This window comes from Nothobranchius furzeri, chromosome 10 (genome assembly GCF_043380555.1).
Source record: "Nothobranchius furzeri strain GRZ-AD chromosome 10, NfurGRZ-RIMD1, whole genome shotgun sequence".
NCBI lineage: Eukaryota > Metazoa > Chordata > Actinopteri > Cyprinodontiformes > Nothobranchiidae > Nothobranchius > Nothobranchius furzeri.
The window spans coordinates 46,049,055-46,064,553 of NC_091750.1; the positions used below are offsets into that span (position 1 = coordinate 46,049,055).

Sequence of the window (15,499 nt, forward strand, 5' to 3'; positions counted from 1 at the left end):
ATATTCATCTGTATTACATCGATGGACTGTTTATTTTCAGAATCGGCTTTATTGTCGGCGCTCCAGCGTCCCGAAGCACAGAACTTTGACTCCGCAGTACAGCTTGACCAATGTTACACACACAACATGTGGAACAAAACAGATGCAGGCAGACCACGAGAGCTGCCATTCAAGGCGCTCTCTTCAGTTGGATAGAAAAGGGTTACATGAGGATAAATGGGGAGAGGGGAAAAAGGACATTTCTGAGTTACTCCCACGAACATCAACAGTTTACAACGCAGACAGGACAAGAGCCTTGGGAAATAAAAGATAAGGGAGAGAAAAGAGAAGCGTCTGTACTCTCCAGGTGCCAGAAGAGAATCCTACTATAAAAGCTGCGGCTGACGGGCAGGCTTTTGTCAATCTGTGCATCAGAGCTGTCTTGCTTGGAGCTTTAGAGATGATGGTTGTGGTTTTACATTGAAGTTGAAATGTTTTCCCAGGTTTAGACAATAGCGAGAGCTGTGAAAACAGAAACGGGGCCGCCAGTGCGCTGCTGCACATCGACGAGTCAGACGGGGTGGACGAGATCGGTAGACAACGCAAGAACAGGAGGCGGTCAGAACATCGACAGGTCCAGACAGGTAAGAGAAGACCAGTGGGCGGATGGGTGGATTTATGTTTAAATCATCCTTTCCTCACTTTCTGTTCATTGACTGTTTATTTATCTGTTTGGCCTTTTTTTCTTGTCTTAATCTCCTTTGAATTTTGTAAAATTTTATTAGACTCTTCATTAAACAGGTGCTCAGGGTGTGAATTCCTGCTCCTCTTTACAAACGCAGCTAAGCATACATGTTGGCATCAAAATCATCCAACAAAAAATACCGGGGTTGTTGGACCAGCCTGTCAACTCCATGTTAAATTGTTTTTCTTTACTTGTCAAGAAATGTCTAAAGATGTCAAAGTGGGTTCTTTAAATGTGTAAAATGAGCTAAACTGATTAAAAGACAATACTTACACCAAAAACCTGTCCATTAGCTATTTTGTTAGTTATCTGTGAACTTTTGGAAAATTGTGACAAGATGCAAGATTTAATGTTTATTTCTGTAGAACTAGTACTTTAAATTAGGGCTGTCAAAAATAAACGTCTTTTTAATGCATTAATGCAAAGCTTCTTTTAACAGCATTAATTTAATTAACGTGCGATTAACACGCAGGCTTCCGTACTTTCCTTTTGCCCTCCTGGCGTTCCATAGCCTACATAAACAAGAACGTTAATGCTCAGTCTGCGGATGCTAGGTAGAGCATGGAAAGCAAAAATCGTCTTTTGAATGGAAAGTTTACATTTAAAACTACCAGATGGTACAGCTGATGAGACAAAAGTCATCTGTGTTTACTGTCGATGTGAACTGAGCTATCATCGTAGTACTTCAAGTCTCAAATACCACCTGCTGGCGAAACATACAGCTGATGCAGAGAGCTCTCCTCCTCGCCGAAAGCAAACCACGCTGGAAAGTTTTCAGCAGAGACGCCTGGACAATTCCACATCATGTAAGCTTTCAACAGCCATTGCTAAATGGGTCGCTACAGCTTGCAGACTGATTAACACTGTGGAGGATGAAGGACTACTTGACGCAATTCGCATTGCATCAAGCGACAGCACGTTTGATTTACCTTCGAGAGCCACCACGGTTACCAATATACAAAAACTGTATCAACATGAAAAGCAAAGGTGGAGGAGACATGGAGTCAGACAAAAACAGTTGCCCTAACCGGGGACTACTGGACGTCTCTGAGTAATCACAGCTATCTCGGGGTAACAGCACATTATTTTACATCAAACTGGGAACTTCGGTCACATGCTTTGACTGTTATGAAAACCGAGGACAGACATTTTGCCGACACATGCGCTGAACATTTTATGCAAGTAGCCCGGCAGTGGAACATTGAACTTAAAGTTAGCACACTGACCACAGATGGTGCACGCAACATGATTGCTGCGGCGAGGCAACTACCATTTGAGCATATGCCTTGCATTGCACACAGCCTGCATCGAGCTATTGCAGTTTCTCTACAGAACAGTCCATTTGACTTTGCATTGACAAAATGCAGAAAAGTTGTTGGTCATTTCAAGCACAGCCCAGCAAATGCAGTGGAACTTGAACAAATCGCACACTCCATCAAGAAAGAGTCGCTCATCCAGGATGTGTCAACAAGATGAAATAGTACTCTAGAGATGTTCAAGCGTGTTCTGAGAAATCAGGAACCACTGAGAGCTGCACTGGCCCAACAAGCAACCACCGTCACAATGCCAACATCAGCTGAGCTGGAAAAAATGGAAAAAGTTGGAAACGGTGCTGGAGCATTGCAGGTATGAAACTCCTGTATTTATCAGTCTTTGGTTAATAAAGCGTGTGTGTGTGTGTGGGTAGGTAGGGAGGGGGTAGAAGTAATTTAGTCTAGGTGATTGGTTTCTGTTTCTGACTGAAATTATATTCTGTTTTACTGAAGATACATCACTGATCTTCTGGGAGGAGAGAAGTTTGTTTCCTGCTCTGTGGTGTTGCCAGCATTGTGCCACCTCCTGCGAGTTTTGGAGGTCTCTGAGGAAGACCCAGCTTACATGGTGACGTTTAAAGAGACTCTCAAAGCAGAAATAGAGAAGCGCAAGGATAAAGCTAACATCGCATGGCTCAAGGTTGCAACTGCACTCGATCCTAGGTTTAAGGATCTCAAGTGTCTTAGCAAACCTGACAGGGTTGAAGTGTGGCGACTAATCACTGCTTTGCTAAGGGAGAGGCAGACACCAGCACAGCCTGAAGATTCAGCAACATTGGAGCACCCCCAAGAAAAAAAACTGTCCTCATGCTTTCCCAGGATTCTTCATCTGATGAAGAAGAGGACTGGATTGAGTGATCTTTGGATCGATACAAGGCAGAACGATACAAGGCAGAACCTACTATTGATACAGAGGACTGTCCCCAGAGATGGTGGTCCAGACATGAAGGGGCACACGGTGTGATAGCATCTCTTGCACAGAAGTACTTGGCAACACCTGCCACATCCATACCACGTGAGAGGTTATTCTCACTTTCTGGGCATGTTGTTCAGAAGAAACAAGCTGCACCGTCTTCTGAAAATGTGAAAATGCTCGTCTGCTTGAGCAAGTGGCTAAGTACAAAAAAGTCACTTTAGAGAGCCCAAAAAATAACCTGGAGAGTTTCATTGAGATGGGAAAGAAAAAATAAACCCAAAAGTGTTGCCTTTTTTTGTTCACCAGAAACAATAAGCTATGTTTAAAATGCGCAGGCAGAGTCCTGGTTCTATATCACGCATCTCTCTTTGTCCTAGTTTTATTCTCTTGTGTTGATTTTTTTGAGTCCTAATCTGGGTGGAACCATACAAGGTAAAACCGTTATTGTGAGGAAGGTTATGCTTAATTGCTCTTTGAATATTTTTGTTTTTCTCATGAAGATTCTGAACTTTTTGTTATGTTTGAATTTGCTCCAGTTCTATTAAACATATTTTCATAAAAAATTATATTTGTTCACTCCATATTTGAAATAAAAACATTTTTTTATCATTAAGTTATTAAAAATTAAGTTTGTGATTAACTGCGAGTTAACTATAGACAATCATGCGATTAATCGCGATTAAAAATTAGATGTTGAGGAGCTCATTAATGTTGTAGTGGCAACGTGTAGTTGGCCAACACAATATGTTGTAAATAAATACTGTCTGAAAGGTGAAAAACTGACCAGAAATACATTTAATATTTACTAAGACTAGTTAAAGGATTATTGTCAAAGTTACCACAGTTTGGGTAGGGCATCGATTGGAACCGGGACCAATTGTTAGTTTTTCCCGGAGTTGTTTAAAGTTTTTTATTTCGATTCCTAGAATGCCGGCTGGAAGAAGAATCCGCGACCGATCTCTGTGAAAAATAAACGTGATCTGCAAATTGTGATCAACGCTTTTCAGAGCTGATCACAGCAGCTGTCTGTGTACAGCACCGAGTCCCCCCTCCCCCACCCAGATATAAACAAATATGTCTGCCGAACTTTTACTCCGTAATGTAAACTTTAACTCCTGCAGCGTAGAGGAAACGTGTTAAAACACATCAATAGAAGCTTTAAAGAACAAACTCTGGACGGTGTGAGGTGAGTTTGTCTCACTGCAGAAATAAAAACACACACGGAGCATCAGCAGTCAGACGCAGCCACTCACCAACGTGTGTGTGTGTGTGTGTGTGTGTGTGTGTGTGTGTGTGTGTGTGTGTGTGTGTGTGTGTGTGTGTGTGTGTGTGTGTGTGTGTGTGTGTGTGTGTGTGTGTGTGTGTGTGTGTGTGTGTGTGTGTGTGTGTGTGTGTGTGTGTGTGTGTGTGTGTGTCAGAAGGCTGAACAATAACCTGTAGAATAATTAAAGTCATCATGCTAGAGAAGCTCTGTGGTGGACCACACCAGCTTCTGCCACAATTAATAATAATAAATCACACACAAAGTTGTGAACATTTTAATTTCCTTGCTGAACTATTTCTGTTGAGTTCTAATGTTTAAAATCTGTTAGATTGTTACTGACAGCAGCTACATTTAAGTTTCACTTCCTGTTCCGACTGAACGCTGCTGCAGCATGGAGGTGTAGTTCTCAGTCATCCTGGACATGATCATCCTGAGAGTTTTAGCTGAAAACAGCTGCACGTTTCTGGATACGTTGGAGACATTTAGCCTCTCATCCCAGAGTCTTCTTCCAGACTTTGGTTGTGGTCAGAAACAAACACACTGGTTGTGCTGCAAGTCTTTTTCTTTTTTTTTCTCCAAAACATGTTTTTGTCTAAATGAAGGTGACATTGTTGTTCATAGAGTTAAAATTCATGTTGAAGTTAAGATTATTTTATCAAGTAGGACCTGTGGTTAGCTGGCTCATGTAAAACATGTCATGTCTTGAAAGAATCGGGAATCGATAGGAATTGGAATCGAAACAAGGAATTGGAATCGGAATCGTTCAAAATCAAACGATGCCCAACCCTAACTACAGTACTATGAGTTAATCAAACTATTAGTTTGATTGATCATCGATGTAATTTTGTTTTGCCTTTCAGTTTTTTTTTTTTTTTTTTTTTTTTTTTTGTGATGTGTCAAAAAAAAAAAACTTGCCATGCAGTAACTCTCCTCTCCATCTCATCTTTCTCCAGCGATCATCATCGGTCCGTATGGCCAGCCGCTGACGGTCTACCCTTGCATGCTCTGTGGTAAAAAGTTCAAGTCGCGAGGTTTTCTCAAACGCCACACTAAGAATCATCACCAGGATGTTCTGACTAGAAAAAAGTACCAATGCACAGACTGTGAGTTCACCACCAACAAGAAAGCCAGCCTCCACAATCACATGGAAGTGCACGCACTTAGCAGCAAGGCACCTTTTGAGTGTGAAATGTGTGGCAAGGAGTTCCACCAGCAAGGAGCGCTGTTCTCTCACAGACTACATCACCACCACCGGGAGCCCAAAAACCAGACACCTCCTCAGCCCACCAAGACGCACAAGTGCAAATTCTGTAACTATGAAACAGCTGAGCAGGGACTGCTCAACCGACACTTGCTGGCCGTTCACAGCAAAAGTTTCCCTCACATCTGTGTGGAATGTGGGAAAGGTTTCCGGCATCCTTCCGAGCTGAAGAAACACATGCGCACACACACGGGGGAAAAGCCGTATTCTTGCATGTATTGCGACTACAAGTCGGCAGATTCGTCTAATCTCAAAACGCACATCAAAACGAAGCATAGCAAAGAAATGCCGTACAAGTGCGAGCGTTGTTTCCAGACCTTCACCGAGGAGGAGGAGTTAATGCAGCATGGACTAACACATGAGGAGAACAAGACCCACCATTGCGCCCACTGTGATCACAAAAGTTCCAACTCTAGTGACTTAAAACGCCATATCATCTCTGTTCACACCAAGGACTATCCGCACAAATGTGCCGTGTGCGGGAAAGGTTTCCACCGGCCGTCGGAACTGAAGAAGCACTCAGTCGCTCACCGCACCAAGAAACTCCACCAGTGCCGGCACTGCAACTTCAAAATCGCTGACCCGTTTGTTCTCAGTCGCCACATTTTATCTGTCCACACAAAAGAGCAGCAGGCCTCACCTGAAAGGGTGGAGCCTAAGAGGACAGAGACACACACTCCTGTTGTAGCACCCAAAAAGTCACCTGCTAGCGGGTCGAGCAGTTCTGGTACACCTGCTAGAGTCAGTGCAGCCAGCTTGGCTAGCAGCGTGACGGTAGTTATCGGCAAAGGACAAAAGGAGAGGAGAATTTACCAGTGCCAGTACTGCGACTACAGCACCGGGGATGCGTCGGGTTTTAAAAGACATGTGATTTCCATTCACACAAAAGACTATCCTCACCGCTGCGAGATCTGCTCGAAAGGCTTCAGACGACCTTCGGAGAAGAACCAGCATATCATGCGTCACCACAAGGATGTGGTGCAGGCAGAGTGACTGACTGAGCCAGAACAAAGACCAATGTTAAAGCGGTCACCCTACCTTGATCACTGCAGCCTCAGCACATGAACCACCTGGTGTGTGCTGCATTTTAGTCCACCCGTTGGGTTTTTCTTCTAACCCCTCATTTACACAGAGTAAAGAGCACACGCGCTCCAGTATCCGTATGGCTTCTGCCAAAATCATTTGAGTCCAATCAGAGCATTCACACCGGCCGCAGGTGCGGTGATGAGTGTCCGGAGACGGAGCTCCAGAAAGTTTGCACATGGAGTCTTTATTTTTTTTTCGTGATGCTGTAAAGTGTCAAAAAGTTAAAGAAATGACACGAGACAGACGGTGAGTGAGACGTGGAACAGCAAGGTAATAAAACCTGTTGTTTTTTCCCAGCTTTTTAAATTAATGACCGCAACGACATTTCTGTGTACGATAGTTCACATCATTTTTACAAGTATATTTTTATGCATATCTAATGCATTATGTCAAATGTAGGGCTCTTGCTGATGCATTCAGCATACAAACAGCAGTCGGTGTGAATGGCTGTCCGTACGGAAACCGCACCGTTCCATACTCGGTGTAAATGAGGCGTGAGAGGTTCTGATGCTAGTCCAGTGCTGGTTCTTTACTCCAGAGAAGATGGACATTCTACACAGGGTTTGTCTTTTTATTACTGCAGATCTTTACATATCACCAGTCTATTTTCTAAATCTGTAAACACTACCCCAATCCACAGGGATACACCTCGTCCATAAATGCCAGGTGGTGGTTTTTTAAAGCCTATCATGTTTTAAACGGGAGCTCTGTGGTGCTCTGACCTACTTTAACTACCTGATTCTGGATCAGTAATGTTGTTAAATGAAGTAGATTCATTTTTTTAAGTTTTTGTGAGCCCACATAGCATCAGCTTTCTGATGCTGGAGCCAGAACTCCGATGTGGAGCTAAGCTGGCTCTGCGTTGGTTTAGCATCAGAACCAGTTAGATGGAAAAGTCCCCTCTGTTGTTTTCCTCTCTTAACCTTTGTTCGTAAATGTAAACACATGTATATACCGTTATTACGCTGACACTTACCAACCAAGCCCCCCTCCACAGGCTTGCACTTTTAGCTGCATGTCCCCTGTTGGTGACATTGTGCATGGCAGATTGCGCAGACGTCTTTTTGTAGATACATGTTTTTGGATTTGGCAGGAAATTCTCAATCACAAAGGTCCTAAACATTTGTCTTAAAATTGAAGTTGTAATTTTCAAAAATATTTCTTTTGCCATTTTGTTAAAACAGTTGCCAAATTCTGAGGTTTGGATTAACGGTAGCACTTGTATAATTGAGTTTCTATATGTGTGAGTGTGATCGAGCGCATGAGGGACAGAAATAGCCCACTTTGTCGTGCTTCCTGGTGCTTCGATCCCATCACTCTGTAACACGAGGCTTCTGTTGAGCTGGCTGTCCTCAGACACAATCAGTCATGGTTTGTTTCTTCCACAGGTGTCCATAATCAATGAATTACAGGTTTTTAAAACTAAGTGGACATGTTAATTATGGTGCAATTGTTGCCACAGCTGCTTGATGTCCAATAATTCTGTTTCATGTCTAGATGTGCTTTGGAGAAAGCGTCCACAATGCCCAAATGACAGTATTTTAACCAAGTGAAATCCCCTCAATTAGAAATGGCAGAACATTTCTAAATGCTTGATCTAAATGGAAAATAAACCATAAAAGTGGTGCTGCAAGTATGAATCAATGGACTGGGATTCACCCCATCACTGCTCTACTTTTGCCAGCAGAAAGGGAAATGATCATTTTAGATGCAACTTCAGAAGACAGCTGCTGGTGGCGTTCATGTATTACAGCTTATGACCTTTGTCTTAACACCTGTGTTCATTTCTGTTTTTATATTTATTTCATTTATAACTTGTTGTATAGTTAAGTGTAACTAGACTTCAATGGGACGTAAATTATTGTTTTGTATACAAATCTGTACAAAGCGCGTAGATGTAAACACTCAAAGGAAATTGAACTGTGTTGTTTATGGATGTGCGTCAGCGTATTTGTTAAAAAAGATAATAAAGCAAAGTATTTTAGCTGTTTTTATTTTGTTTAGGTTTAATATAAAGCAGCTATAAAACGTGGCTGAATGGTTGCAGGAGTTGGTGCACTGATACTGGTTCTAATGGGCAAAGACATGGTAGTACCTAGTACAGGACATTATTATTTCTATGTTCTCTGTTATATGAAAACAATTGTTTTAATTTCATAATCCTAGTTTGGTTTCTTTAAACTTTCACTTCTACACTAATTTGGTTCAGTTCTGCAGGGACAAGTTTTCTGATGATTGAAAAACCGTAAAATGCAAACTAACAACTCAGCAGTTGAGCTGAACTCGAGCAGAGTTGAGCGGATTGTGCTGAAACAATACAAACCTCCGTTTGTCCACAACTGAATCCACTCAGCCAGCCCAACCCTTTTGAATAGTCATTCTGCTGTGGAAACTTAATATATGGAGATGAAAACCTCTCCCTGCTAGCTTAAGTATGAACACTAATGGTGTCCAAGGTTACATTTAGAAGGAGCCTTCTGTTCCACACTACGGCAGGGATGTCTTACCTTAATGTTTTAAAAATTCTCAAATACGTGTAATAACAGGTACATCGGCGACAACAACTGGGTTCTTGTCAAAAGGAAAACGAGACACCAGACCCAGCAATGCAGATTCATCCTGGGCTTCCATCGCTCCTCAGCAGTGGATGATGATGGGTTAGGGTTGCAGTAACAGGCTGATGGCCTCCATGTTGCATTGATGCAGTAATTTATGCAGAATGATGTCAAACCAAGTACTGATCCATCAAAACGAACTGCCGGCGTTTTGTTTAAAATATAATTTTCTTTGTTGGTCTTATTCTAATTTTCTGAAACACTGAATTTAAAATTTTATCTATAAAGAATAATCCAAAAATTACAAAAATAAAAGCTTGACATATATTACTTAATAAATATGAGTTTTACTTTCTGAAATAATTTTTGTAAGATGTTCCTGTAGAGAAAATCTGACCCAGAAGCTGCTGATGTCTGATCTGAGGAACACGAGAACCTTCACAGCCAAACATTTAGAAGAGATTGAAACACACATTTTAGATCAGCAAAGAAAGTTCAACGATTTCACCGAGGCAACAAAAACACCAGCGTGGACTTGTGAAAAGTAAGTTAACATTATTTGGAACACAGTAAAAAAAAAATCTAACATTGGCAAACAGAATATGACAAAAATGAGATCATTGGATAAAAAGACTTAGTCACTACTCACTGAAGTTGTCTCAAATCCTTAAAAGGCTGACTTATCTATCAAATGAAAATAAAACACTGCCAGGTTCAGTGTTGGATATTTTTAAAAAAGAACTGCTAAACAGTAACGCATGCCACTAATTAAACCAGTCTGTTCTCAGCATTGGAGAGTGAAACTAGACCAGGTTGGGGAGTTTGGACTGAAGAGCTGCTAAAGCATCTGTCATGGTGAGGAACTCAACCCAGTTCTGATAGAGACCTCGTGAGTACTCCCCGGTGACAACGACCAGTCCCCACAGGCGGCTCTGGCCCGTTTTGTTCCTCAGAGCCAGCTGAGCCTCCCGCTCCGTCACATTGTAGCTGATGTTCAGAACCTGACTCACCAGCAGGTGAAGCAGTCCACCTGTGATGATGCTGCTGTACCAGCAACAGGTGAAGCAAAGAGCTGTGCTGCAAACACACACAGAGACCAAACATCTATTCAGTCTGGCTTGCCAGGCTAAAAATAATCATCTTTTGGAGTCTTAATTAATTTGGGACAATAATAAAAGTAACGCTGCAAAAAACATGCTTTGTATTTGATTCACATATTTCACCCATTTTTATATTGATATATAGACTCACCTGAAGGATTATTAGGAACACCTGTTCAATTTCTCCTTGATGCAATTATCTAATCAACCAATCACATGGCAGTAGCTTCAATGTATTAAGGGGTGTGGTTCTGGTCCAGACAATCTCCTGAACTCCAAAGTGAATGTCAGAACGTGAAAGAAAGGTGATTTAAGCCATTTTGAGCGTGGCATGGTTGTTGGTGCCAGACGGGCCGGTCTGAGTATTTCACAATCTGCTCAGTTACTGGGATTTTCACCCACAACCATTTCTAGGGTTTACAAAGAATGGTGTGAAAAGGGAAAAACACCCAGTCCTGTGGGTGAAAATGCCTTGTTGATGCTAAAGGTCAGAGGAGAATGGGCCGACTGATTCAAGCTGTTAGAAGAGCAACTTTGACTGAAATAACCACTCGTTACAACCGAGGAATGCAGCAAAGCATTTGTGACGCCACAACACGCACAACCTTGAGGCGGATGGGCTACAACAGCAGAAGACCCCACCGGGTACCACTCATCTCCACTACAAATAGGAAAAACAGGCTACAATTTGCACCAGCTCACCAAAACTGGACAGTTGAAGACTGGAAAAATGTTGCCTGGTCTGATGAGTCTCGATTTCTGTTCAGACATTCAAATGGTAGAGTCAGAATTTGGCGTAAACAGAGTGAGAACATGGATCCATCATGCCTTGTTACCACTGTGCAGGCTGGTGGTGGTGGTGTAATGGTGTGGGGGATGTTTTCTCGGCACACTTTAGGCCCCTTAGTGCCAGCTCGGCATGGTTTAAATGCCACGGGCTTCCTGAGCATTGTTTCTGACCATATCCATCCCATCATGACCACCATGTACCCATCCTCTGATTGCTACTTCCTGCAGGATAATGCACCATGTCATAAAGCTCCAATCATTTCAAACTGGTTTCTTGAACATGACAATGAATTGACTGTACTACAACGGCCCCACAGTCACCAGATCTCAACCCAATAGAGCATCTTTGGGATGTGATGGAACGGGAGCTTCGCGCCCTGGATGTGCATCCCACAAATCTCCATCAACTGCAAGATGCTCTCCTATCAACATGGGCCAACATTTCTAAAGGATGCTTTCAGCACCTTGTTGAATCATGCCACGTAGAATTAAGGCAGTTCTGTAGGCGAAAGGGGGTCAAACACCGTATTAGTATGGTGTTCCTAATAATCCTTTAGGTGAGTGTAAATCCAGGTGGCAACTTTTTTTTTTTGGACAGGCAGTGTATTTCAAGGACTTATTTCCTACAGGGACTGAAATGTGTTCTGCCAGAAAGTGGACAAGAACCTGAGAGAGGTGAAGATTTCAGTACCTGGACTGACTGTAGACCCCGGGGCAGTAGAACAGAGCTGGTACCAGGTTCTGTTCAGGACAGATGCTGCTCAGCACCAAACTGATCCCGTACATGGAGGTAAACACGAACACACAGAGGGTCTGCAGAAAGCTGTGGTGATTGGCTTGTCCAACACAGCTGTTCATCCTGCAGCGTCTCAACACACACACACACACACACACACACAATAGACACACATTTAAAACACAGAACCTTTCAGGTTGTATGTGTTCTGGTGAAAACTGTACCTTCTACGAAACATTTTACCTGGAGAAGTTTCTGGGTTTTGCTCTGGTTCAGATTCATTCATGATGATTATAACCCTGCATCTGAGTTCTTTCAAGTTCTCAAGCTGTGTTGTGTTTAAACTTGAATTAATTTCTGTGTCAATCCAAACGATGCTTGAAAGTAATCACAACAAGCCTCTAAGCGACTTCCAGCCTCTAACTGAATTCATTCATTCAGTTTGTAACCGAGAGTTAAAATCAAGACTGGAAGAGGACGTAACCACCTGTAGGTGTGAGGTAGAGGATCCAATCTTTTGCTCATTTTAAATATATTTTTAAACATTTTCTAAATGCTTTTTTATATTTTTACATTTTTTGGTTTTGTGAAGCGCCTCGTGATTTTTATCTTGAGAGGCGCTATAGAAATGATATTTTCTTCCTCTTCAATCAAGTGGTACATAGCTCCTAAAACCACTCTGACAGAAAATGGATGGATGAGAGTCAGTAGAGACCCACATGAAAGGACAAAGGGATGCAAATGGTGAGTTTTGCGTCACATGTCCCCTTTTAGACTACGTTGCCCGGCTGGCCCTTAGGATTCCCCTGGAGGAGCTGGTCCAACTGGGGAAAGGGAAGTCTGGGCATCCCTGCTTAGGCTACTGCCCCCACGACCCAACTCCAGATGAGCGGCCGAAAATGGATGGATGGATGTCCCCTTTAAGATAAAGGAAGTCTTAACTAGTTCTACTCATCTAGTTTATTTGTTGCACCAAAATGAGAGAACTTTAGTTAATTCCTCATCAGAGGTCACAAACTTCCACCTAACAGCCTGAACATCTCTTAATGAATTGTTTAAAATAATAATAATGATGGCCATAATGTGCCTTTACATAGAAATCATCATCCCTCTATGGTATAGTTTAGAAACAAATGACAAGAAACCTCATGATAAAACAAATTCCTGTTTTAAATACACTGATTGCATTTGTTGTTGGTGAACTTTTTTGTGTGAATTGGAATAACATGGAAGTCTGCTGCCAGACTCCCTTTTCGCACCACTGAAATAATCAGATGAATGAACAAGGGAGATTACAGCAGGTAGATAAATAAACATGCTTTTCTTCCCCTCTGCGGTCACACTCACAAACGACAATCGTAGACCTGCCCAGTCCAGCTGCTCTGTTTCAGTCACATGACCCCCGTGCACCTGAACTGATCCGCTCTAGTACCTACACTGACTTGTACAAAGTGGCTGCTTCTCTAATGATTGATTCCCTGTATAATTATCATTTCATTGTGTTTATTCCTTAATTCTAATTTTGCTTATCATTTGCTTTTTCTTGCACCAAGTACCGCAGCGATTTCCTAATGTTGTGATTCTCGCACATATGGCAATAAAACCTTCTGATTCTGATGAGACCCACCAGACACAGTGGTGGTCCAGGCGCTGAACACAGGATCCACAGGTTCTGCAGTGCCCGGCTCGTGGTGGTCGCATTATTTTGCACACAGGACATAGGCTCCATTTGTCTGTGAGGGGTTCTCTTTTTGCCCGCAGGTCAAATGAGGTCACTGATGAAGCTGCTTCTGGCTGATCAGACCCACCAGCATGCGTGGACTCCTCTTCAGCCTGCATCCTGCAGCTGTGAGCCTCATATAGGGAAGCAGTAACAAACCCTGGGCCTCGCTTGGTGTGAATAAGAGAAAGCAAAGTGAGAATCATCCCAGTAGTGACTGCACACACCTGCAGCAGGCTGACGTCCCCGCGAGGTAAAATCTCTGTGATGAAGAGGTAATACATGTAGGCCAGGGAATACAGCGCAAGGGTGAGGAAGAAGAGGGTGCGCCTCTTTTTTCTGTGCGTGGCGTGATAGTACCACAGAACCAGGACAGGCAGAGCGGTGAGGATGATGATGCCCAGCAGGTAGTGCAGGGATGCAGCTCTCAGCAGGAGGGGCAGAAGCAGCAGGGCTGGGATCATGGAGATCTCCAGGTTGTCGATCACAGCTCCAAACATGGGAGAAGTGAATCCGCGAGAGCGCGGTTTGTCTTTCAGCCACCTGCAGAGAAAAGAAGTCAGGATATGTGACTGTTTCTGGTTTGATTTATCGTATTCTATCATCAGCTTGTACTGGATCTTAGTTTATCATTTGTTTTGATTTTGTTAGTAAATTATAAAAGATTACAGCATTTCCAGCCAGGGTGATCTCAGAACCCGTCTTATTGTGACTTCAGCTTAAAGACCTCAGCTTTACATTTGAGTGGCAGAAATGATGAGAGAAATAAAATAACACGAGACTGTCTAGATTCGCCTTCTGTCCATCCTGTAAGCAACTTTAAAAAATCCTCAGTGTGTTGAAGCTCCCATCTTGTTCTTCTACTCAGAACGGTAAAGCAGCTCGTACCTGTTACAGGCCTCGTCCAGATCCTCACAGTCAAAACATCTGGACTGGTAGACATCGCATTCACAGCAGCACATGGGGTCTTCCGGCTCTGGAGGCTTCAGCTTCTCCCATTTCATCCTGACCTGATAAAAATAAACTATTAATCAGAAACTATAAATATACAGAAAACAGTCAGAGAACTGATTTATTGCATTTATATTTTTGTGGCTAATGGAAATAGATCTATTTCTAGGTGTTTTGTGAAAATGACAAAAACAAGCTAACAGCAGGTAGCTTTCACAAAAAAACAAAACAATTCATATTTAGTCGAATATAAATTTAACACATTTGATAAAGAACATGTAAATACATTAAAGAAATTACATTTACTGCCAGTTATTTAATTATGTATTTTAAACTTATTAAATGATAACTTGGTAAAAATAAGAGAAAAGAGTCAGATTTTTTTTATTGCTGTTATGTCCCAAGAGCTTTCATTGTAATTAGTTGAAACAAGGCCACTGTGCATGCAGAGATTAATTATCTGGGCCAGCTGAACTCTCTCAGACATCAATGTTCTACCTGATTTATGACAGCATATCGTTTTCGAGCTCAATGCACATGCAAACAGGAATTCATGTGAAATTAGTTTAGAACAAGAAGAAAAAAATCTAAGATTCAAACGTGGAATAGAGCCTTTTGCACGTCATCAACAGCTGGTGGGCAATCCTAATCAAAAGCAGGGAGGCTGGTAACTCTGATGAAGACACATACGGTGTTTTGTTTACCTGCACATAATAAAAGCCTTTAAACTCGCCTGAGTGCTCCAGCCTCCCTGCTTTTGAACGTCTAGGATTCAGTCAGAACTTGTTTGCTCTTCATTTCGACGTTCATCTGATCACAGTGAAAGGCGCTCGTTCTTCACAACAACAGGATAAGAGTGAAAATGAAATAAAATGACCTGACTTACCTTTTTGTCTCTGAGCCCAAAACAGCAAATGAGACTCAGAAAGTTTGATTTTACCGATTCCAAGTGAAGTTAGGCGTTCCTTAAGAAAAGATGAAGAAATCGGCTCCTTGTCATCAAGCTCCTTCTGTAGAAAGATCAGCCTAGTTTCTCATCAGTCATTTGTGCTAAAAAAAAAAAAGGAAAGTGGCTGATTTCAGC

At 42.3% G+C, this 15,499-nt stretch overlaps 2 protein-coding genes across 3 annotated transcripts in view; one reads left to right on the forward strand and one right to left on the reverse strand.

Moving 5' to 3' along the window:
• The window catches only part of LOC107386418 (zinc finger Y-chromosomal protein 1), a 29,968-nt gene extending 23,269 nt beyond the window's left edge, over window positions 1–6,699 (forward strand). For both annotated transcript variants that reach the window (XM_015960792.3, XM_015960793.3), the window contains exons 6-7: window positions 483–623; window positions 5,171–6,699. In XM_015960792.3, coding sequence (XP_015816278.1) covers window positions 483–623; window positions 5,171–6,471 — 1,442 coding nt within the window. In that variant the 3' untranslated portion in view covers window positions 6,472–6,699. The remainder of the gene's footprint in view (window positions 1–482; window positions 624–5,170) is intronic.
• A 2,991-nt stretch (window positions 6,700–9,690) lies between these two features.
• On the reverse strand, window positions 9,691–15,499 carry LOC107386419 (palmitoyltransferase ZDHHC23-A). The gene is made up of 5 exons (XM_015960794.3): window positions 15,302–15,499; window positions 14,353–14,474; window positions 13,372–14,007; window positions 11,700–11,867; window positions 9,691–10,196 (listed from the first exon to the last, which is right to left on the reverse strand). Exons 2-5 carry the CDS (start codon window positions 14,466–14,468, stop codon window positions 9,923–9,925), a joined length of 1,194 nt encoding a protein of 397 aa, XP_015816280.1. The 5' UTR covers window positions 14,469–14,474; window positions 15,302–15,499; the 3' UTR covers window positions 9,691–9,922.

Bases quoted from the DNA above. Each gene is read 5' to 3' on its own strand.
- LOC107386419 (XM_015960794.3), bottom strand. From the start codon at position 14,468: ATGAAATGGGAGAAGCTGAAGCCTCCAGAGCCGGAAGACCCCATGTGC. The intron at 11,868-13,371 runs GTGGGTCTCATC...GAGACGCTGCAG, and splicing joins CTGGACCACCACTGTGTCTG to GATGAACAGCTGTGTTGGAC. The intron at 10,197-11,699 runs GTACTGAAATCT...GTGTGTTTGCAG, and splicing joins GGGGTCTACAGTCAGTCCAG to CACAGCTCTTTGCTTCACCT.